Source organism: Salmo salar, chromosome 01, assembly GCF_965601325.2.
Source record: "Salmo salar chromosome 01, fSalSal1, whole genome shotgun sequence".
Taxonomy (NCBI): domain Eukaryota; kingdom Metazoa; phylum Chordata; class Actinopteri; order Salmoniformes; family Salmonidae; genus Salmo; species Salmo salar.
In genome coordinates, this window is record NC_138291.1 from 137,681,482 (window position 1) to 137,706,351 (window position 24,870).

At 42.3% G+C, this 24,870-nt stretch overlaps 1 protein-coding gene across 1 annotated transcript in view; it reads left to right on the top strand.

Annotated features, from left to right (window-relative positions):
- The window catches only part of LOC100380870 (exosome RNA helicase MTR4), a 53,625-nt gene that overhangs the window by 27,139 nt on the left and 1,616 nt on the right, over positions 1-24,870 (top strand). The window contains exons 15-24 of the mRNA XM_014126103.3: positions 2,172-2,322; positions 3,335-3,507; positions 3,742-3,810; positions 4,020-4,148; positions 6,310-6,420; positions 6,857-7,045; positions 10,988-11,151; positions 14,631-14,736; positions 23,296-23,352; positions 24,143-24,305. Coding sequence (XP_013981578.1) covers positions 2,172-2,322; positions 3,335-3,507; positions 3,742-3,810; positions 4,020-4,148; positions 6,310-6,420; positions 6,857-7,045; positions 10,988-11,151; positions 14,631-14,736; positions 23,296-23,352; positions 24,143-24,305 — 1,312 coding nt within the window. The remainder of the gene's footprint in view (positions 1-2,171; positions 2,323-3,334; positions 3,508-3,741; positions 3,811-4,019; positions 4,149-6,309; positions 6,421-6,856; positions 7,046-10,987; positions 11,152-14,630; positions 14,737-23,295; positions 23,353-24,142; positions 24,306-24,870) is intronic.

The following is a 24,870-nucleotide window of genomic DNA, read 5'->3' on the forward strand; positions in this document are numbered from 1 at the left end:
CACGGAGGGGGAGAGCATGATGCTCCTTCGTCTGTGAGTCAATTTGCACGTCCCATATAATGTTTGAACGATGAGTCGAAATCCACTTAGCCTATTTTCTGGCACATTCATTTATTTTCTTTCGTGTATTTCATATGCAGCCACCAAGTGCTGGTGCGTAGGCTATTGCTGTACTTGGACGAACAGCAAGCTTGACTAGTTTGTAAAAGGTGTCGAACTGACGGAGGTCGATGTCATATCCTTGCCATTTATAAATCATTTAACTTAGTTTACATGTCCATGGTATCGCATCGGGACAAGTCAACCTAAGATCTCGTTTTGTATTTTCGATCTGAAGTCCATCAGGACTTGCCAGGCAGTGACGTTAAAGTGAGTGACTTGTCAGTAGTCTACCGAATCGCATTGGTAAGAGAGCCATTTATTTGGTTCCCTAATTTGCATACTGGTAGGCTTTTTGGCGATTATCCGCAGATAAATTGTTAGGCAAGTAGAGCAATAGCCTCACTCTGGTCCAAAACATGATAAAAGAAAATGGATTGAATTGTGTTAAAAGCAAATATTTGTTATATGGTATTTTCAAAGATAATTGATCTATCTAATTCATTTAATCTGTGTCGGAGTAGTCAACTGCTGCTTTCTGTGTAGCGAAGCTCATGATTAACACCTGCTTCGTTCTTCAAACATACCAGTATTGCAGATAGTTGAGAAAACGCCTCTTGAAAGGAAGCTCAAAGCCTGGGGAAGTCAGCAAACTCTTACAAGATTCTTACATTTAAAAATATATATTTATTTTTTATTTTTTATAAATGACATTCTGCCATTCCCAAAGTTGCGCACACTAGTTGAAATTCTTTCACTAATTTAACTGATGTCGTTCTATCTATTAACATGTATGGACCCAGAACTTAATTGAAAATCTGCTCTGTTTATTTTAGAGACCCATTTTTCCATTAGAAAAAGTGGCCATCACACAATTGTATTTTTTCAATTGTAACTTTTTATTTTTTGAATATAGTTTGGGCTATTCTGTTTTAATAAAATGCATAATTTGAAGAACAAACATTGTGGCAATTCATACCTTGCGGTAAAATGCTTTAATTTCAAGAGACGACAGGTTAAATCAAAAAAAAAAAAAAGTTTACTTTTTTTCTTACTTAGAAAATAGTCCTTATCATATAGGCCAAGACAAATCCAAAAAAGCTAACAATACACTGAATTCATACATTGTCACTATTTGAAATTGTAAACAATACTACAAAAAATGTGTCCAGTCTGAGGTCAACTCAAAAGTATTCAATAATTTTGCTCTGTATTTCGGATGGAATCAAGGCATTAGAAGGTACCAGAGGCCACCAAAAATAGTTGTAGCAAACAATTCTTTAACACACTTGGGGGGGGGGGGGGGGGCTTACTGCCCGGGGGGTCCTGGCTGGCTACTTTTTCTATTTGGCTGGCAACTTCATGTGTTTGTGGAAATTATTGGCTAACACATGACAGATTAATGGCAGAAATGTATTTTAATGAGACATCTGGCTGCTCTTGTGTAGATATCATTTATCTTCTTACTGTACTGTTGTAATCGCTTTCTGGAAAACACAACTGAAGGATAGGTTTTGATTGCGAAAGATTCTAAGAAACTCCAACTGCCCTTGGCTTCATAGTCAAGTGGTCTCAAACATTTCCTTGGATAATGGATATCTTTTCTGTCGTAATGTGATTTCACAATTTGGTTCATTTAGTCACTCACCATCAGCTTGTGTTGATTTTAATGGGAGCTCCAAACTCCATGTTTATGTTTCAGTCCCTAACTATAGGACTTGTCAGAGTAAGATGTGATGACAATGTTTTTGACTGATTCAAGGTCTGTTAAGTTTAAACTGTTCCATGAGTTGCTCAGCTGTCTTTATGACAGGGTTATCCAAACACTCCATTTCAATTCACTCAATTGAAGTAATCTGAAATTCCAATGTTCTTCATTGAAAAGCATAACTTGGGTCCCATACATTCACTGAGTTACTTAGCTTTCCTTATGACGTGACAGTGTGTCTTTTTGAATAATCAGCTGAATGACCATCGTCCTCTCCCCTGCTCCACCTGAGCTACCCTGCTGAATACGTTCGATCTGTCTAAACCTAACCACCTCTCTCCTGTCTTCTCCTTTCTCTCCCCAGGGCTCGGCAGACCCTCTGAACAGTGCCTTTCATCTCACCTACAACATGGTTCTCAACCTGCTGCGAGTGGAGGAGATCAACCCGGAGTACATGCTGGAGAAGTCTTTCTACCAGTTTCAGCACTACAGGGCTGTACCCGGGGTCGTAGAGAGTGAGTACAGAATACAGGCCTACCTACTCCAGTCCTGTATTTGGTTCTCAACCTCTCCACTGGTTGGGAATTCCCCCTCACTAGTCGTGCTTTATTCAAGAGAATAGATCAGATTCATTCGGTAGACTGTTCTGTTGATTTGGTTTGGCCAAATATAGTACAAGTAAAGCTTTATAAAGACCTGTTTTGATGTTGCTGGTGTATTATTGATCCTCTTAACTTTAGGAGAGTGTCATGTCGACTCAAGCCAAATTTACTTTTTTTAATTACTCTACCATTTTAAGTCATGTCTCCCGCCCGTTCTTGACTTTTCCTGAACACGTCTGTTTAAAACACTGTCATTGTTTGAATCTTAATATGACAAAAATAATGTTACAAGCAGTTTAAGAGAACATGTCATTTCTCCCCCTGCCCGTCATTCACAGCAAGTCATTCACTGGCAGTCGGCTTGAAACGACACCTAAACTATATCAAAACTAATTTCACACACATCTATAATAATAGTTAGCCTAAAAACGAGCTTAAATTGACAGTAGTCTGATGGGTGAGAATAGTGTCAATTGTCAAATTGTATGTAAAGAATCTGATTAGCAGTGCACCTTGGAATTGACACAGAGGCAGGTAAACGGAGTGCCAAAAAGTAACTCTTAGTCACAGGCAGGTAAGACGTTTTGATGTCTGTATAGTATCAAGAATAGCAGATTCTGATTCAAAATCCCCTATCCTTGCCAAACAACAAAAATGACCCCGTGAGCTCTATTTTAAAATAAAACTTTGGGCAGAATCACCGCGATTCCGCGAACTTGCGACACACAGTAATTTTAGCGATGGCATATATTTATTAGAATGTTTGTGTATATCATTCAACGGTGTGAGCTGCTATTTTTAGCTCTTCGTTCCATACCGTGTGACCGGAATTACCAGAACGGGAATCCCCAATCTAATGATGTGCGTTCCCATTCTAGTAATTCTATTTCTCTGTGTATGACTGCCTTTCTTCTGATGTCCACAGATATGGCGAAGCTGGAAGAGATGTACAACGCCATAGAGATCCCCAACGAGGAGAGTGTGGTGACCTACTATAAGATCCGCCAACAGCTGGCCAAACTGAGCAAGGAGATAGAGGAGTTCATCCACAAACCAAAATACTGCCTTCCCTTCCTCCAGCCTGGAAGACTGGTCAAGGTTAGAGACCCAAATACCACTCATACCACCAACTCAAATACTTACTATGTAGCACAGCCCAAAGACAAAATGTACACCACCGTTCTTTAGTCTTCATGTGCTGTTCAAAAGGGCTTACGCAGATAAAAAATGATTTATTTATTATTTTTTTCAACGTAGTTTTTCTGAGATAAGAAACAATATGAGTGTTTGTTGTACATACAGACGTGCCTATAATGTTGAACTATTTTCCAGGTCAAAAATGAAGATGCTGACTTTGGGTGGGGCGTGGTTGTTAATTTCTCAAAGAAGTCAAATGTCAAGGTAATTTTGATATGTTGAATGTTATCAGAAAGGATCTGTGAAAACACAACCTTTGTTTTATATTAAAACTAAATACAATGTAGATATAGCTTGTGTTTTTATAGCATGTGTTTTGGGGCTCTGTGTTTATGCATTTGTTGTCCTTCAGGTTACCCAATAATGCTTAAGTGTCGCACCCATGTTGAGGGTATGTGATTGTTTCCCTCCAGGCCATTACGGGTGATGCAGACCCTCTATACGTGGTAGAGGTGCTGGTCCACTGCAGTAAGGAGAGTGTGAAGAACACAGCTACAGAGGCTGCCAAACCTGCTGCCGCTGGGGAGAAGGGTGAAATGCAGGTGGGTACATATGATGGGGGACGACGTGGCTCTGTCAGAAATGGTTCCCTATTGCGGTGGTTCCTTTTTTAAATTATTTTGTAATTTTTTTTAGGGAACTCAGGCTTTCAACTTACTCTTAAGTTGTAATAGTAGAATACAAGTAGAATTTAGTAGAATTTTGAAATTGGGTATTGTAGACCTTTATTGGGAATTGCAATGCTAGTTATAACTTGTCAAAAATGCCCAGATCTAGCCCATGTCAGCTTCAAGTTTTTTTAGCTATTTTTTTTTTTTTTTGCCCATAGATATTGTAATGTTTGAGTCACTCCGACATCACATTAGACATGGCAAAATGTGTAGAATTGCAGGAAATTGGCTTTAAAATGGCAACAACAAAAAAAACTAATCCACCCCATGGTGAAATGTATAGAATTGCAGGGGGGGAAAAGGCGTGGGATGTTCCCCAATGATGGAAGGAGGGAATCACTGCCCTAGTGCACTACTTTTGACCCTATATGGCCTCACACAGAGTCAAAAGACCTGATGGGTTGCTAATTCAGACATAGCCAATGGAATGCTGGGATACAATAATACAACTGGACACTATGTACTCCTGATTTTGGTGGTCTGCCGCAGGATGGAATCCAACATTGAAGTGGTTCTTTCTAGAATGTAGACCACACACAAGTCATTTAATGGATGGGTTACAACACTGTAACTGTCCTTGAGACTGAAGGAAATCAAACATGGCCAAGTCGTTAATGGTGAAACGGCTGCTGTGCTTTCTCCTGGAGCTTCCCTTTAACTTAAAGCAACAACCACGTAATGAAATGGAACACATATTATATCTATGTTTTCAAGAGAAATTAGCTTATATGCTATGTCATTAGTTGTCTTACAGTATCTTCATGCTCACATTGAAACACCGTGAATGGTGTTGTCGGGATTGATGCCCCTCGTTTAAAACATTTATTTATTTTCCTTTGGTTTTGTAACCCTCCATATAATATAAACACCATTTTAAACTGAGACTTCTCTCAGTTTAGGTTCATATCCAGACACACACACACACACTCACTCTCTGTCTTAGTTTATCTTCATATGGGCACAGACTTTTTAAAAATCTGATTTCATCCCTCTTTCTCTCTCCCTCTCTCATATATATCCCATATCCCCCTTGCTCTCTCTGTCTCACCTTCTCACTATATTGGCTGTTTTCTACCCAAATACCACCAGACCTGGGTTCTAATACGGTTTGAATAATTTCAAATGCTGTATCTGTGCATGATTGAGCTTGCCTGTTGCAATGGAACCAAATAGAGAACTCTCAACTACAACACTCGCCCGCCTGGCACTCCAGGCAGGCTAAATTGAACGCACAAAGTATTTGAAAGACTTCAAATAGTATTTGAACCCAAGTTTGCCAAGAACCATGCATTAAAACTGCTGCTTATTTTGCTGCCTGTGCACATTTCCTCCATTTTGCACTAGTCCTTTTAGTCTGTCTTGTTATTTAGTGCAGACCTCCTGTCCTAAACTCCTCTGTGAGCTCTGTCTAGATGACTTTAGCTGCCTGCCTGTCTCTTGTCTCGTATTATTCTTCCATATCTCAGAGGAGCCTTTAAACTCTAGCTGAAATGCTGCCTGGCCCTGCCTTCTGGGCTCGCTCCTGTTAAACGCGTTACGATCAATCCCTCTGTCAAAGCAAAGCCTCTCTTTCTCTCCCCACTCTCTCCCTCATATCTTCCCCTTCACTGTCAAAGTACGGCAAAGTCCCTCTCTCCCCAAGCTCTTCTAGCTCCTCTGTAGCCTGTGTCGTCTATCTGGCAGTGTGTGGACTGGAGGGATCTGCAGACCAATATCCAGTGGCCTTTCTGGCATTAAAAAGTACAGACTAGGGGATCAAATTTGATTTAAATGGAGAGGTTGACAAGTTGAATCAGGTGTTCTGCAGTTTGTGCCAATATACAGGTCCCATAGACTTGTAGACATAGTGGCAGACAGGATTGCATCTTAGTTCTGTATATGCATTTAAAACCCCATTAGTTAGTGTTCAGGATCTCTTGCCTCAGTCAATGATGATAGCTACAATGTTTGATACTAAGTCAATAGATACATATATGTTTGTATAGTAACTGTATGCATAATATACTTTATAATTTGTATTGCTTCTGATCAGGTGGTTCCTGTGATGCTCCACCTCCTGACCTCCATCAGTTCAGTTCGTCTCTACAGCCCCAAAGACCTGCGGCCTTATGACAACAGACAGAGCATGCTCAAATCCATACAGGTGAGAACCCTGTGGTATCAAAATACTTCTCGGTATCGTGATACTTGGCCTGGTATCACATCATTAGTAAAATGTTGGTATTGTGACAACCCAACTCTGGAAAATAGGCACATTTTCTTGCAGTTTACACCAATATTTAAACAAATTAAAAATCTGTGCAAAACAAATGGTCACCTTTTTGGGCCCTCACCAGTTTGCATTCCTGGAGGACACAACACCATGAGAAACATTTATCATAAACATTTTGGTTACGACATGATTCCTAATGTTATTTCATAGTTTTGAGTTTTGATTCTACAATGTAGACAATAGTAAAAATAAAAAGGTGTAGGTGTCCACATTTTTGACTGGTACTGTAGATAGAATAAATCTATTTGTTAACGGTGATCAAAGGCTTTCTCATGGATCATTCTCTGGTCCCGTCTCCACCACACAGGAGGTGCAGAAGAGGTTCCCGGACGGCGTTCCCCTTCTGGACCCCATCGATGACATGGGCATTAAGGACCCGGGCCTAAAGAAGGTCATCCAGAAGGTGGAGGCATTCGAACACAGGATGTACTCCCACCCCATGCACTCTGACCCCAGCCTGGAGGCCGTCTACTCCCTCTGCGAGAGGAAAGCCCTGGTGAGGATGGGCGGGGTGGTGGTATTTGGGATGGTTGGTTCATGTCCTGTAGGGCCACTCTGCCCAGTGTATTGCCATATGTTCTGTCAGTAAGTAATGATTGATATGCTTGTCAGTGGGGCTATGATGAGTATTATGTTTTGTGGATAGGTTGGGGTTCAAGAAACATTCACTTTAACGAAAAATATTTGAATGATTTTGAACAGGTTTTTTTCTGTCGACGTAAATCAAAGGTTCTGTACTAAATCCTACAAGCGCCCACACCCCAAGGCTTGTTTTTTTCTGTCACTTACGTAGATCTAGCCTAAATCAGAACAATTGTTTTTGGTCTCTTCCTGTCCGTCTAAGCTGGAAACGGTCGTTTACTGACAGAAACAGGCATAGGGTGTGGTAAAGTACAATATCCGATGGAAATGAGATCGCTCTCATTCATTCATCTAATTTTGGCAGAACATTCAGCACCAATCGACTGTGCCTCTTTTAATTGGCTAGCTCTGAAATGCCAAGGAGGGAGATATTTATGAAAATCGGAGAAAAATTAATATTTGCGTGGCCAAGTACCTGTGAGAGGATGAGTGTTGAAGAAGCACTATGGAGTAATTGCTCCGCTATTTCCTGTTTGCAAAAATTAAGAATTCGCCTAATTTCAGTTTGACAAAACAACCAAATATAGTACCGGCATATAGAATCATTGTACCATGTAAACCGCTGGGAAATATATTTTTCATAACCAGAAATATTGTATTTTCACATGTTTGAAGCTGATGTACAAAACCGAAAGTCAGACACAAAAACAAAACTTAAGAATGGGAATCATAGAAATAGCACACACAGAACAGATCTGCTTCTTAGACTTGTTTCAATGAGATTTATAACACCTTTCTATGTGAATTTGGTTGGGAAGCCCAAAAAGTTACATATTGCAGCTTTAAATGAAAAACATATTCAGAACCACCCATTCCTGTAATGTACAGTGTTAAATAACATGTGAAAACAATATTTTTTGTGAACAAATGTTTCAATTTGTCATAATGTTGATAGCAACATGTGGAAATCTGTTGCGGCTCAAGTCGACTACAAAACCCATGTAATGCTGTCTATGGGCTTGCTGGGTAGCTACATAGCTACTCGCAGAGTGGAGTCTGATGTTCACAGCGGCAATGCTAAGGCACCATGCAATGCACCCTGGACTGAAGAGTTAGACAAATAGGAGAAATGTGTTGGGCCCTCATTCCAGAGAAGACAACCTCCGGCCAGTATTGAAATCTGACATGTATGATAGACGTTTTCATGATCCAAAACTCGTATTCCTATTAACTTCCGATGTAGTGAGAGCGACTTTATCACAGTGCTACGTAATACCAGGCGGATTTCTGCCTGCTTGAATGGCAATTACTCAGATACACAAGAAATGACCCTGGAATCGATTGAACATTGCTCAGAGATGTACAAAAGCAATATGGCATTCAAAATGGGTGAATCTTTTAAGTCCCGACCTGTACTGTGCTGGGTTGGTTATTTATATTTTCCATTCCCTGCTCCTACAACTGACCTAGGTCGTGACCTCTGTTATCTCTGTGTGTGGGATGTATTGCATGTCTGCGCATGGGAAGGGATAAAGCCCTATAAACCAGATTACACACACACCATGTTTGATTAGGCATGACGTGAGATTTATACCTGCTCGAAAAAGATCTCCAATCCTCGGCCTGGCCTCTGGGATTGGGCCACTGCACAACTGATCGGCCAGCTACAGAAGGAAAGACGGACAGACGTACACTTTCACTAGTAACACAAAGCTGGTTCTATTGTGTTTTTTCTGGGTGACTTGGGCTTGAATAAAATGCATAGGCATAACCTTACTCTAGGGATGTGCATGGTTATTTGAATGTCCGAACGGACGTTTAGTATTGGAAACTTGTGGGTGTTCATTTTTACACCCCAAAAAATGAAATGCCTGTTTTAACACAGGCTTTTTTTTTTTTTATCGAAATATCAGTTTGACTTTGTTACATACTACAAGGATATACCATGACATTTCAATTGAATAAAACAACATACCTTTCAATGTAGATTTTATGACGTGTGCCCCAGAGAAAGACTGGTAGCCGACCGGTGTCCTTCACGTGTGTAGCTTGTTGTTTATGTGTATGGGTCCTGTCTGGCTCGGTTGGTAGAGCATGGCGCTTGTAACACCACGGCTGTGGGTTCGACTCCCATGGGGGACCAGTATATTGGGGGGTATGAAAATATATGCATTAACTACTGTAAGACTGTTTTCACACACAGGCCTCTTTATAAGTACTGATCTCAGTCCCCTTTAAAGTGAACTGAGGTGAAAAAAAATAGAAAAAGCAAAGTTCTCTTTGTAGACACACTGCCCTTGCCTTTGAATGAGGACTCAACTCTTTTGCCAGTTCACTTCACCTATTTCGTGGTCCGAGTCCTCTTTGCATTCACATTGCTTTGTTTAGAAGAAACCAAGATATTTTTCTAACATTCACTCAATGCACTCTGCCATTCCATCAATGTGTTATTGGACAGCTAGATATGCCCACTTGCATTTGGAAGCTGATAGATTGCATTTAGTTAAAAGATTATACATAATTGTCATCAGAAGATAATATTAACATTTAATATTATTGGTAACTGAATAAATAACAGAAGAATAACTGCAGATTAGTTAATGCTGTAATAGAAAATTGTACACCCAATGTAGGCTACTGCCCCTAGAATTGATTTTGTACCCTATGTTGTAATTCTCGCCAAATATGTTGTCTTTGCACACTATTCAAACCCCACAATTGAATGAACAACTTATGACGCTCTCTTAGCCTATAGATCACATATTGCAAACAAATAATCTGAACCCAAAACTTTCTTTCTGTGCATCCTTGACAATCGCTAATCAATATCCAAAGCTTTTTTTCCCACGAACCTGCTCATCTTCTCATTTATGGCACCAATGGTGTTATTGCAGTCTAGTGTGTGGTGTGGGAATAATGACAAGTGAACCTAGGGAGCTTTGTGTTCACATTGTCCTTAAAAAAGGGAACCGGACCACGGAATTCAAGCAAACTGAACTCGGACCATCTCTCGAGATTGGTCGCAGTTTGGTTCGCTTCGGGGCACTTTTGAGAGGTCTGAGTTCCTTTGGAGTGTTCACACTGCACAAAAAAATGAAGCGTACCGCACTGAGTTCACAAAAATTGTCTAAGGGACATAGTGTGAACACCCTGAATCTCTTCGAATAAAAGCATCTGCTAAATGACAAATTTAAATGTTGGTTAATCAAAGCTGCAATGCTCCGGTTAAAAACGTACATTGAAAAAAAAACATGTAGGCCTATTTCGAATATCCAGATTTTTCAAAACCCATCTGTACCGTACACACACTTTTACATTACTAAGTGATATCACTCGGAGCCCACATCTCGTAACCTGTATACTCCACAACATATGTTAAAAAATAAATAATCTTACTCTAGAGCTGTGCCAACTGAGGTTGCCTAATACTGGTGTTGCCTCGTGTTGTCAGTCACTCTCCCTGCAGCATGATATAATGGTGTTGGGTGAGCCTGTAATTGGATAATGGTTTTAAGCAGGGACAGTTGGGCAGTGTGTGTGGCCGAGAGGAAAACAACTGCCTGTAACAGACCAAGACTGTTAACCAACACTATCTCCGTCTCGGCTGTCAGTCTTGGCTATGGCTGAGCTGAATGCCACAGTTTGCAGCTTCAGTCATGCACGACAAATCTTATGATATGAATAAAATGGTACATTTTAAATGGATTGTTCAGCCTAATGACAAATGTACATATTTGTTTCCTTGAAAGCGGTCTATGGTCTGGTTGTTAGCACTGAGATGTCATATTTTCTTCATATGGTTCCTTACTAGGGCGCAATGGGTTTTAAGTGTCATGTTATCCTGTGTCTATGTCAGATTGCGGGGGATATCAAAGGGGCCAAGCGGGAGCTGAAGAAGGCTCGAACCGTGCTGCAGATGGACGAGCTCAAGTGCAGGAAGCGCGTCCTGAGGCGTCTCGGGTTCGCCTCTTCCTCGGATGTCATCGAAATGAAGGGCCGGGTGGCCTGTGAGATCAGCAGGTAAGGAAAAGCCACCAGTAACACTTTACCCAAATAGGGCCCTATAAAATTGGTTTTATTTTTTTTGCTTCTCCATGTTTTCTCTCTCAATATTTTTTTTATATAGAAAAAAAATCCACAGCAATGCTTAAAACACATCAAGAGACTACTTTTCAGGTCTGGGAAAAAATATAAGAATTTTGTGGAGTTACCCTTTTTAATTCAAGTGTACACCAGTAAGAGACCATTGTTTGGTTAGCGATGTGATTGCAGAGTTTGCAAAGCAAATGGTCACTCGACTAATGCAAATAATCATATTCTGCCAGGTAGGCATAGGCTACTTTGTAGTTTACATTTAATTGAATGTTTTTGGGAAAGCCTTAACATCTCTACCAGGTGGTTATAGTTAGCGTAATTGCTAACAGCTACACAGTGTAGACATGCACCGCACCGCACACACATACCGGGGCATTCTTGTGTGTCAGAAAGTTGCAGGAAACTAAATCACTGATGCATTTTAAGTGTCTTATGATTAACTTAGTAGAAGTTGCTAGCTAGCATTAAACTTATCTTATAAAAAACAATCAATCATAATCACTAGTTAACTACACATGGTTGATGATATTACTAGTTTATCTAGCCTGTCCTGCGTTGCATGTAATCGATGCGGTGCGCATTCGCGAAAAAGGACTGTCCTTGCTCCAACTTGTACCTAACCATAAACATATGTTTTTCTTAAAATCAGTACGCAAGTATATATTTTTAAACCTGCATATTTAGTTAATATTGCCTGCTAACATGAATTTCTTTTAACTAGGGAAAATGTGTCACCTCTGCAACAGAGTCAGGGTATATGCAGCAGTTTGGGCCGCCTGGCTCGTTGCGAACTGTGAAGACTATTTCTTCCTAACAAAGACAGCCAACTTCGCCAAACGGGGGATGATTTAACAAAAGCGCATTTGCGAAAAAATATATATTAAGTTAAAATAAGTGTTCATTCAGTATTGTTGTAATTGTCGCCATTGCAAAAAAAAAGAGGGAAAAAAAGCCCGATTTAATCGGTATCGGCTGGTTTTTGGGCCTCTAATAATCCGTATCATATCGACGTTGAAAAATCATAATCGGTCAACCTCTAATTTGGTCCCATATTCCTAGCACACAATGACTACATCACGCTTTTGACTCAACACATTTGTTGGATGCGTTTGCTCTTCGTTTTGGTTGTTCCAGATTATTTTGTGCCCAATAGAAATTAATGGTAAATAAAGAATTGTCATTTTGGAGTCACTTTTATTGTAAATAGGAATATAATGTTTATACTCAGTTCTACATTAATGTGGACGCTACCGTGATTATGGATAATCCTGAATAATAATGAGAGGGAAAGTTAGATGCATAAATATCATATATTGGCATTTACTGTATCCCCAAATGTATTCTCAAACATTTTATTTTCTCTGTTAAGCTGTTAAATGAACTGACTTGCAGGATTGTTGCTGAAACTCCGATGTTCAGATGAAGTGAATTAAATAGTCTATTCTGCGCACCACCTTGGCGTTCAAGCTACTATTTTTGCCATGTAATGTTATTAAAACAGAAGCAGACAACCTCGTAGTAGAGTTACCTAGTCGGCTTGTTGATGTGTGTTCTATGCAGGCGCTTTCAAATTGCGAGAGCCATAGAGAGGGAATTTGTTATGACAAGCAGTCAATGCACAATTCTTAATTCAATCGTGGGAAAACGCGTTTGAAAGCAGTTTTGGTGTTTGTTAAAAAGGGATCCCAGTTTTCCATTGCTACCATGTAATTTTTTTAGTCCTTCAATTGCACGAGTGGCATCGTTTTACAACTGCAGTTAGAAAGCAGTTTCAAGCATGGTGGAGCAGCTGTGCAACAGTAGTGACGGGTTGTTCGCAGTGATGCCGATTTAGTAACTTTTCAGACTACCCTGGCAACTTTTTTGTCAAACAGCACCTAGCAACAAATTTATCTACTTTTAAAAATGTATTTTGAACTTTTAGCAACTTTTGAAAAGTGACTCAAACGCTAAAATGCACGCATTTTCCCCTCTAAATGACACACAACCGATTTTCTCTGTCACACACTGTCACAACACACGTGCCTGGATGCAAAAGTGCATTGAGTGACGTCAGCAGCAGGCGCTCAGCTCGTGCAGCAGCAATTTCAGCAAATTGCAAATCAATACTGCAGTAGTACGGGTTCGACGAGCCAAACCCAATTAATATAGTTGGTCACGAATGTTTGATCTTGAACAGAACTTACAGCAATCAACATGTCTCAATCAAAATTGTACAGATAAGAGTGGGAGACTGTACCTGAACAAATGTCAAATCATATTTTTCGCCGAGATGGCCAGTCAATTTGAGTAACGTTACTGTGTATTCTACGTAATGACGCAGTTTTACGTTATTACGCAATGACATCACAACGTCATTTAGCAACAAATCAACCTGCCTCTAGCAACTTACCCTGAAAATGAGTTGGCAACACTGGTTGTTCACAAACCATGAGTCATTTTTGAACGTCGGTAACCGAATTGCATATTTTAAAGAGCCGTTCATCTGGCTCCCTAATTTGAATACTGTTACTATTGCTTTTTGAATTCGGGACATCGATTATCTGGAGATTAAATTATATAAACATTATCTGGGGCCTCCTGAGTGACGCAGTGGTCTAAGGCAGTGCTAGCTGTGTCACTAGATATCCAGGCTCTGTCGCAGCCGGCCACGACCAGGAGACCCATGGGGCACCGCACAATTGACCCAGCGTTGTCCAGGTTAGGGGAGGGTTTGACCGGCCGGGATGTCCTTGTCCCATCACGCTCTAGCAACTCCTGTAGCGGGCCGGGCGCATGCACGCTGACTCGGTCGCCAAGTGTACGGTGTTTTTGCGGCTGGCTCCTGGGTTAAGCGGGCATTGTGTCATGAAGCAGTGCGACTTGGCTGGGTTGTGTTTCTGAGGACGTACGAGAGAGTTGCAGCGATGGGACAAGACTGTAACTACCAATTGGTTAGAGCGTCTGACTAGTAACCGAAAGGTTGCAAGTTCGAATCCCCAAGCTGACATGGTACAAATCTGTCGTTCTGTCCCTGAACAAGGCAGTTAACCCACCGTTCCTAGGCTGTCATTAAAAATAAGAATTTGTTCTTAACTGACTTGCCTAGTTAAATAAAGGTTAAATAAAGGTTAAAAAAAATGTATATAAAAATGTTCCTGTGGAGGTCTGGAATTGGCCAAACTCGCAGTTTCATACACACACAAAATAAATGATGGTCATGACTTTCTTACATGAAATTTGACGTCAACTTGGCCCCAGACAATCCATCTGCGATCAGCTTTAGTTTCTCATGGGATTCTTTTTGTTGCATTAACCCCTGTCTGCTGATGACTGAGATGGTGTTCAGCTGTTCTTAGAACAGTTATCTATATCAACATGTTATTAAAAAACACTGACTGGTCTGAGACCTGTGTTTGATCCAGTGCTGATGAACTTCTACTGACTGAGATGGTGTTCAACGGCCTGTTCAACGATCTGTCTGCAGAACAGGTTACCGCTCTACTCAGCGTCTTCGTCTTCCAGGAGAACGTAAGTCGCACACACATCTCTTCCTGCGCATTCAGTTAAAACATACTTTTGGCCAGATAAGCAACAATCTTCTTTCCCACACTCTTCAACTTCAAATGTCGTCACGACTTTTCTTACACCCCTCACTAAAAGCACTTTGACCTATTACTTCAAGTCTGATTGTAGTCTAATGTCCCCATATCTTGAATGTTATGTGTTTTTAAATGAATCAAATCCTCAGTACATCCTCTTGATGCTTCCTCTCAAAACAAGGAATTCCAGTGTCAAATGTTAGAATTTTTTTGCTGTCTTGGCTTCCTCAATTATTGACCTCCCCAATAACAAAGTCCACTCTAAACTCCATCGTACAGGCAGGTGGTCACTCTGCCAAAAGTAGGTCTCTGGCACGTTTCTCCTCTGAGTGTTCATTGTTCTCTGTAAGCAGCGCCACACTCTTCACTGCTGGTCCAAGTATGGCAGCCCTCAGTAAGGGTGTGTTCCAGCTTAGTGATGGGGTGTGAAATGCTGGTCTTTCTAGCTCCATGTGTTTTGTGTATCATAGTGTAATGACAGTACAGGTGTATTCTTGAGCAAAGGTCTAGTGCCGTGTGTGCATCATCATGTCAACACTACATTTAAGGGCCTAGCTCTGTGTTTGTGTATTATCATGTCAAATCAAATCAAATGTATTTATATAGCCCTTCTTACATCAGCTGATATCACAAAGTGCTGTACAGAAACCCAGCCCAAAACCCCAAACAGCAAGCAATGCAGGTGTAGAAGCACGGTGGCTAGGAAAAACTCCCTAGAAAGGCCAAAACCTAGGAAGAAACCTAGAGAGGAACCAGGCTATGAGGGGTGGCCAGTCCTCTTCTGGCTGTGCCGGGTGGAGATTATAACAGCACATGGCCTAGATGTTCAAATGTTCATAAATGACCAGCATTGTCAAATAATAATAATCATAGTAGTTGTCAAGGGTGCAACAAGTCAGTAACACAAGAGTAAGTGTCAGTTGGCTTTTTCATAGCCGATCTTTGAGAGTATCTCTACTGCTCCTGCTGTCTCCTAGAGAGTTGAAAACAGCAGGTCTGGGACAGGTAGCACGTCCGGTGAACAGGTCAGGGTTCCATAGCTGCAGGCAGAACAGTTGGAACTGGAGCAGCAGCACGGCCAGGTGAACTGGGGACAGCAAGGAGTCATCAAGCCAGGTAGTCCTGAGGCATGGTCCTAGGGCTCAGGTCCTCCGAGAGAGAGAGAGAGAGAGAGAGAGAGAGAATTAGAGGGAGCATATTTAAATTCACACAGGACACCGGAAAAGACAAGAGAAATACTCCAGATGTGACAGACTGACCCTAGCCCCCCGACACATAAACTACTGCAGCATAAATACTGGAGGCTGAGACAGGAGGGGTCAGGAGACACTGTGGCCCCATCCGATGAAACCCCCGGACAGGGCCAAACAGGTAGGATATAACCCCACCCACTTTGCCAAAGCACAGCCTCCACACCACTGGAGGGATATCTCCAACCACCAACATACCATCCCGGGACAAGGCCGAGTATAGCCCACAAAGATCTCCGCCACGGCACAGCCCAAGGGGGGGCGCCAACCCAGACAGGAAGACCACGTCAGTGACTCAACCCACTCAAGTGACGCACCCCTCCCAGGGACGGCATGGAAGAACACCAGTAAGCCAGTGACTCAGCCCCCGTAATAGGGGTAGAGGCAGAGAATCCCAGTGGAAAGAGGGGAAACCGGCCAGGCAGAGACAGCAAGTGCGGTTCGTTGCTCCAGCCTTTCCGTTCACCTTCACACCCCTGGGCCAGACTACACTTAATCATAGGACCTACTGAAGAGATAAGTCTTCAGTAAAGACTTAAAGTATGAGACGGAGTCTGCGTCTCTCACATGGGTAGGCAGACTATTCCATAAAAATGGAGCTCTATAGGTGAAAGCCCTGCCTCCAGCTGTTTGCTTAGAAATTCTAGGAACAATTAGGAGGCCCGCGTCTTGTGACCGTAGCGTACGTGTAGGTATGTACGGCAGGACCAAATCGGAAAGATGGGTAGGAGCAAGCCCATGTAATGCTTTGTAGGTCAGCAGTAAAACCTTGAAATCAGCCCTTGCCTTAACAGGAAGCCAGTGTAGGGAGGCTAGCACTGGAGTAATATGATCACATTTTTTGTTCTAGTCAGGATTCTAGCAGCCGTATTTAGCACTAACTGAAGTTTATTTAGTGCTTTATCCGGGTAGCCGGAAAGTAGAGCATTGCAGTAGTCCAACCTAGAAGTAACAAAGGCATGGATTACTGTCTATACGGCAATTTCATTTTAGGCTTCTATATGTATCATGTCATATCTACTGCCTGCAAGTCTCTCGCTCTCTCTCATATGCCTCTGTTGTGTCTGTTAGCAGATCAGCTCTGTGACATTCACATGCAGCTGTCGTCCAGTGTCCTGTCGCCCCACTTCCCCGCATAAAGGCTACAGTGTGCTGTATGTTTATTTATGCAGCTGCTCCCTCTTCTCTGTGTGTAGGGAGAGCTTCCACCTGCTGCTGCTGCTGGAGAGGCTGGTGAAGGATGAGGCAGGCAGGCAGAGAAGATCTCATGACGGGCTAAAAACATCAAGGGTTAATGGGGCGTCACACAGGGCACTGAGCCAGAGACAGAATAGGCTTGGGAGTAGGGCACAGAGAGGGAGCTTGGGGAGCCTGAGGCACTGCCATGGGAGAGTGGGAAATGGGATCAAGATAGTCACACCAAATTATTATTTCCCACGAACAAGTGGGAATCTTTATAAAGACAAAGATTGGGGTAACGGTCTTGTATCCCCCCCTCATCTGCAGGAGGTCGACTTCCACTTCACCACTGACCTTTAAAGGTCCAATGTAGCAGTTTTTAATATCAATATCAAATCAATTTTGAGTAACAATTAATTACCTTACTGAGTTTTTTTCAACCATTTTAATTGAAAACAAAAATAGCTTCTTAGCCAACAGCAATTTCCTCAAGCAAGAATTCTGCTAAGACTGTCTGGGAGTGGTCTGAGTGGGGAGGGGAAAACTGAAAATTAGCTGTTATTGGCAGAGATTTGTTATTGGTCTGTTAAAGGAAAATTCCACCCCAAAACTATATTTTGGTATTTGTTTCATTAGTCCATTGTTGATGTAGTCCCAAAATGTTTTGCATGTCAGAAATCTAGTTTTCAGTAATTAAAGTAATTAAAAAGCACTAGTGAAATAACAATAGTGAGACTGTATACAGGGGGGTACCGATACAGAGTCAATGTCTGGTGGTACCGGTTATTTGAGGTAGTATGTACATGTAGGTAGAGTTATTAATGTGACTATGCATAGATGACAACAGAGTGGCAGTGGTGTAAGGGGGCACTGCAAATAGTCTGGGTAGCCATTTGACTAGATGTTCAGGAGTCTTATGGCTTGGAGTTAGAAGCTGTTTCGAAGCCTCTTGGACCTAGACTTGGCGCTCCGGTTGCCGTGCGGTAGCAGGGAGAACAGTCTATGACTAGGGTGGCTGGAGTCGTTGACAATTTTTTTAGGGCCTTCCTCTGACACCGCCTGGTATAGAGGTCCTGGATGGCAGGAAGCTTGACCCCAGTGATGTACTGGGCCGTTCGCACTACCCTCTGTCCTGCCATGCGGTCGGAGCCCGAGAAGTTGACATACCAGGCAGTGATGCAACCAGTCAGGATGCTCTCGATGGTGCAGCTGTAGAACCTTTTTGAGGATCTGAGGACCCATGCCAAATCTTTTCAGTCTCCTGAGGGGGAATAGGTTTTGTCATGCCCTCTTCACGACTGTCTTGGTGTGTTTGGACCATGATAGTTTGTTGGTGATGTGGACACCAAGGAACTTGAAGCTCTCAACCTGCTCCAATGCAGCCCCGTCAATGAGAATGGGGGTGTGCTCGGTCCTCTTTTTCCTGTAGTCCACAATCATCTCCTTTGTCTTGACCACGTTGAGGGAGAGGTTGTTGTCCTGGCACCACACGGCCAGGTCTCTGACCCCCCCCTATTGGCTGTCTCGTTGTTGTCGGTGATCAGGCCTACCACTGCGTCATCAGCAAATTTCATGATGGTGTTGGAGTCGGGCCTGGCCGTGCAGTCATGAGTGAACAGGGAGTACAGGAGGGGACTGAGCACGCACCCCTGAGGGGCCCCTATGTTGAGGATCAGCGTGGCGGATGTGTTGTTACCTACCCATACCACCTAGGGGTGGCCCGTCAGGAAGTCCAGGATCCAGTTGCAGAGGGAGGCGTTTAGTCCCAGGGTCCTTAGCTTATCGATGAGCTTTGAGGGTACTATGGTGTTGAACGCTGAGCTGTAGTCAATGAATAGCATTCTCACATAGGTGTTCCTTTTGTCCAGGTGGGAAAGGGTGGTGTGGAGTGCAATGAGGATTGCATAATCTGTAGATCTGTTGGGGCAGTATCCAAATTGGAGTGGGTCTAGGGTTTCTGGGATGATGGTGTTGATGTGAGCCATGACCAGCCTTTCAAAGTGCTGCATGGCTACAGCCGTGAGTGCTACGGGTCGGTAGTTGTTTGGGCAGGTTACCTTAGTGTTCTTGGGCACAGGGACTATGGTGGTCTGCTTAAAACATGTTGGTATTAGACTCGGACAGGGAGAGGTTGAAAATGTCAGTGAAGACACTTGCCAGTTAGTCAGCGCATGCTCGCAGTACACGTCCTGGTAATCCGTCTGGCCCTGCAGCCTTGTGAATGTTGACCTGTTTAAAAGTCTTACTCGCATCGGCTGCGGAAAGCGTGATCACGGTCTTCCGGAACAGCTGGTGCTCTCATGCATGTTTGTTACTTGCCTCGACGCGAGCATAGAAGTAGTTTAGCTCGTCTGGCAGGCTCGTGTCACTGGGCAGCTCTCGGCTGTGCTTCCCTTTGTAGTCTGTAATGGTTTGCATGCCCTGCCACATCTGATGAGCGTCAGAGCCGGTGTAGTACGACTAGATCTTAGTCCTGTATTGATGATTTGCCAAATGGAGGGTGAGGGATAGCTTTGTATACATCTCTGTGTGTGGAGTATTGTTGGTCCAAAGTTATTTTTCCTCTGGTTGCACATTTAACATGCTGATAGAAATTTGGTAAAACGGATTTAAGTTTCCCTGCATTAAAGTCCCCGGCTACTAGGAGCGCCGCCTCTGGGTGAAAGTTTTCTTGTTTGCTTATGGTGTAATACAGCTCATTCAATGCTGTCTTAGTGCCAGCCTCTGACTGTGGTGGTATGTAAACAGCTACAAAGAATCCAGATAAACTCTCTCGGTAGGTAGTGTGGTCTACAGCTTATCATGAGATACTTTACCTTAGGCGAGCAATAGCTTGAGACTTCCTTAGATATCGTGCACCAGCTGTTGCAAAGAAGCAACCCTTTGCCTTGACGACAGCTTTGCAAACCCATGGCATTCTCTCAACCAGCTTCATGAGGAATGCTTTTCCAACTGTCTTGAAGGAGTTCCCATATATGCTGAGCACTTGTTGGCTGCTTTTCCTTCACCCTGCAGTCCAACAACTTGGGTTGAAGTCGGGTGATTGTGGAGGCCAGGTCATCTGATGCAGCACTCATCACTCGCCTTCTTGGCCAAATAACCCTTACACAGTCTGGAGGTGTGTTTTGGGTCATTGTCCTGTTGAAAAACAAATGGTAGTCCCACTAAGCACAAACCAGATGGGATGGCGTATCGCTGCAAAATGCTGTTGTAGCCATGCTGGTTAAGTGTGCCTTGAATTGTAAATAAATCACTGACAGTGTCACCAGCAAAGCACCATCACACTACCACCTCCATGTTTCATGGTGGGAACCACACATGCGGAGATCATCCGTTCACCTACTCTGCATCTCACAAAGACATGGCGGTTGGAACCAAAATTCTCACATTTGGACTCATCAGACCAAAGGACAGATTTCCACCGGTCTAATGGCCCAAGCAAGTCTCTTCTTATTATTGGTGTCCTTTAGTAGTGGTTTCTTTGCAGCAATTCGACCATGAAGGCCTAATGTACTCAGTCTCCTCTGAATAGTTGATGTCTGTTTACTTGAACTCTGTGGAGAATTTATTTGGGCTGCAATTTCTGAGGTGCAGTTAACTCTAAGGAACATATACTCTGCAGAAGAGTTAACCCTGTGGTGGTCATCATGAGAACCAATTTCATAGCACTGAATGGTTTTTGCGACTGCACTTGAAGAAATTTTCTAAGTTCTTGATATTTTCCAGATTGACTGACCTTCATGTCTTGAAGTAATGATGGACTGTCATTTCTCTTTGCTTATTGCCATAATATGGACTAGGTCTTTTACCAAATAGGGCTATTTTCTGTATTCCACCCCTACCTTGTCACAACACAACTGATTGGTTCAAACGTATTAAGGAGGAAAGAGAATGCCAAGAGTATGCAAATCTGTCATCAAAGCAAAATGTGGCTACTTTGAAAAATCTCAAATATATTTTTTTATTTAACACTTATTTTGGTTACTACATAATGCATATGGAATCATTTCATAGTTTTGAGGTCTTCGCTATTCTACAATGTAGAAAATAAATAAAAACCCTTGAATGAGTAGGGTTCCACATTTTTTGACTGGTACTGTGTGTGTGTGTGTGTGTGTGTGTGTGTGTGTATATATATATATAAACTCAGCAAAAAAAGAAACGTCCTAACTGTCAACTGCGTTTATTTTCAGCAAACTTCACGTGTAAATATTATGAACATAACAAGATTCAACAACTGCGACATAAACTGAACGTGACTAACAGAAATTGATTGTGTCCCTGAACAAAGGGGGGGTCAAAAGTAAGTCAGTATCTGGTGTGGCCACCAGCTGCATTAAGTACTGCAGTGCATCTCCTGAGTTTATGTATGTATGTAATCATGTTTTTGACTTCACTTTGCCTTAAGTCAATTTAACAATATTTGACCTACTATTAGCAAGGATAACAATGGTGACTACCTGGAGTGAGGACAGCAATCCGTGACCTTTACCAGTCAGACATTTAGCCAGCTAGAGTGGATGTGGCGGGAGAAAAGGGTAAGGTCATCAGTGCGGTCATCCATGACCTTTTGAGAAGAAACATTTACAGTGCCTTCAGAAAGTATTCATACCCCTTGACTTATTCCACATTTTGTTTGTCCAGATTGAAAATGTATTAAATAAAAATATATATCGTACCCATTTACACACAATATCCCATAATGTCAAAGTGAAAACATGTTTAAAAATGTGAAATACAAAAATATATAAGTATTCACACCCCTGGGTCAATACATTGTAGAAGCACCTTTGGCGGTGATTTACAGATTTGAGTCGTCTTGAGTGTGTCTGTATCAGCTTTTCTTCCTTTTTTTTCTCAAGCTCTGTTAATTTAGATGGGGAGAAGCAGTGAACAGCTATCTTCAAGTCTTTCCAGACTTTCAATGGGATTTTTGTCAACTCCAGGTGTGCTGTCATGTGCCTTTTTCTCAGGAAGACTTCTGTCTGGCTCTTCTCCCATAAATCCCAGATTGGTAAAATGCTGTGGAGACTGTTGTCCTTGTGACAGGTTCTCCCATCTCAGCCAAGGATGTAGTTCTGTCAGCGTGGTCATTGGGTTCTTGGTCACCTCCCTGACCAAGGTCCTTCTTGCCCGGTTGATCAGTTTGGTTGGACGGCCAGCTCTAGCCATAGTCTGGGTAGATCAATATATATATTTCTTTCCCAATGATGGTGACCACTGTGCACTTGGAAGCTTTCAACACTCTATAAATTGTTTTGAAACCTTCCCCAGATGTATGCCTCATCAATTCTATCTCGGAGATCAACGGACAGTTTATTGGACTTCATGGTATAGTTGCTGCTCTGACATGCACTGTCAACTGTGGGACCTTATAGCCAGTTTTCTTTTTAAATCATGTCCAAACAATTGAATTGGCCACAGGTGGACTCCAATCAAGTTGTAGTGACATCTCAAAGATGATCAAAGGAAATTGGATGCAGCGGAGCTCAATTTGGAGTGTCATTGCAAAGGGGTATGAATACTTATGAACATGAGATTTATTTCATTAACAATAAATGTGTTAATATTTCTAAAAACATGTTTTCACTTTGTTATTATGGGCTATCGTGTGTAGATGGGTGAGAAAAAAAAATGTTTTATGCATTTTGAATTCAGGCTGTGACCCAACAAAATGTGGAATAAGTCGAGGGGTCTGGATACATTCTGAAGGCACAGTAGCCTGCACAGTAGAAATGATGAGGTAAAGAAACAAGACTGCTCGCTCCCATTACTGCGCTAGCTCACTGCATGTTTCACCTTAAATCAATAACCTACTGGCAGCAGTAATGTTTCATTGACACTTTTCTTATTAGGAGTACTAAAGGCAGAGATTGATCAATAATCCTGCTACCGAGTGCCTCTTACCACGGTATCGGCCAACATTTTCAATTTTTCAAACGATTCATCATGTTGAATTGGCAAAAACACGTTTGCTCCTTGACACCCAGCAGGTGGTAGCGGTGTGTTCAAAGCTTTAGACTAACGTTGTTGTGTTTTTGTTCTCTTCCTTCCCTCAGGTTAACGAGATGCCCAAGCTGACAGAGCAGCTGGCTGGACCTCTGAGACAGATGCAGGTAAACATTATTCACTCCGCAGCAGAATAAGCACGGTCCTGGTGGTTAGCATAGGTTACAAAACAGGATCAATATGTGTAACCCAGGTCAAAAGTAGTGTACTGCATACAGTAGGGAATACGGTGCCATTTGTGATATAGCCAATGAGTTTAGCAGCAGGCTTTTCTAAATATGATTTAAATAACTTAAATATGTAATTGATATTGGGATGGTAACAAACTCAACACTTTAATTCTGCTTTGATGCACCCTTCAGGCCTGGTTTAATCTGCTTTTCCGATGTGTGGTTTCTAACACTTAGCTCATGCTGTTTGTGAACCAAGGCATACACTGGCATGTTTAACTACTCTGCAATGTATGTTTGACTTGGAATCCTACCAGTCTACCTATTCTATTGACTTACTGATGTTTCTGTCTACTGAAACCTGTCAGCCTAGCCAGCTAGAAGCTAGGCCCAGTCTACAATCTAAATGTTTGGTGAAAGATTAGATCGGGTCTCCCTGCCTGAGTGGTTGCCTTCATGTGAATGGATGTTTGCTCAAATAGTATAATCAAAGTGTAAGATATGCCATGTACTTTTAGTTTGTTTTCCCTTTTATATTATTTTTTTATGTTGTCCAGATACCGAAATACAGGCTGTGTCCCAAATGTAGTGCACTACTTTTGACCAGTATCCATAGGGCTCTGGTCAAAATGAGTGCACTGTCAAAGTAATAGGGTGCCATTTTGCACGCAGCCTATGACTGTCATATGGATGTAATAAAACCCGGAACTGGATATCTGGTTGTCAGGAGTGTGCCAAGCGCGTTGCCAAGGTGTCTGCGGAGGCTAAGCTGGAGGTGGATGAGGACACCTACCTGGACAAGTTCAAGCCTCACCTGATGGACGTGGTCTACACCTGGGCTAACGGCTCCACCTTCGCCCAGATCTGCAAGATGACCGACGTCTTTGAAGGTAACTCACCTGGCTAACCACCTGACGCTCTATCTGTCCAGTGCCTATAAAATGGACAGCACTCTCCAAATTTCGGTTGTCTGTTTCTGTGTAGGGTAGCCCCATACATTTGAGTCATTTAGCAGGTAAACTTATCCAGAGCCACGTGCAAGGTAACTCACCTAACACAAGTTCAGTGCCAATCTAATGGACAGCCTTCCAATTGTTGTTTTTCTGTTGGCCAATGTCTCTATGACTAGCAGTTGATAACTTTTTATTTGTTTTGCAAACTGGCATGTTGTAGTACATGGAAGGAGAGCCAGAAGACCAGGTGATGAACTCATGTTGAAATATATGGTTTTCTCTGCATTCTGAATTGGCTGTAGGCCTAGTCCTTTATGGCTGGAAAGGTTTCTGTTTTTCTGAGGTACACTTTAGGGAGTAACAGATTTTTACCTTGCCTATTGCAGTTCATACACAATGGCTGCAATGTATAGCTTCAAAATATGTTTACTGTCAGTCCTTGCATCTAGACGGGCATCTATGAATTTCAGAGGGATTACATTTCCACAGCGCCATCCTTCAT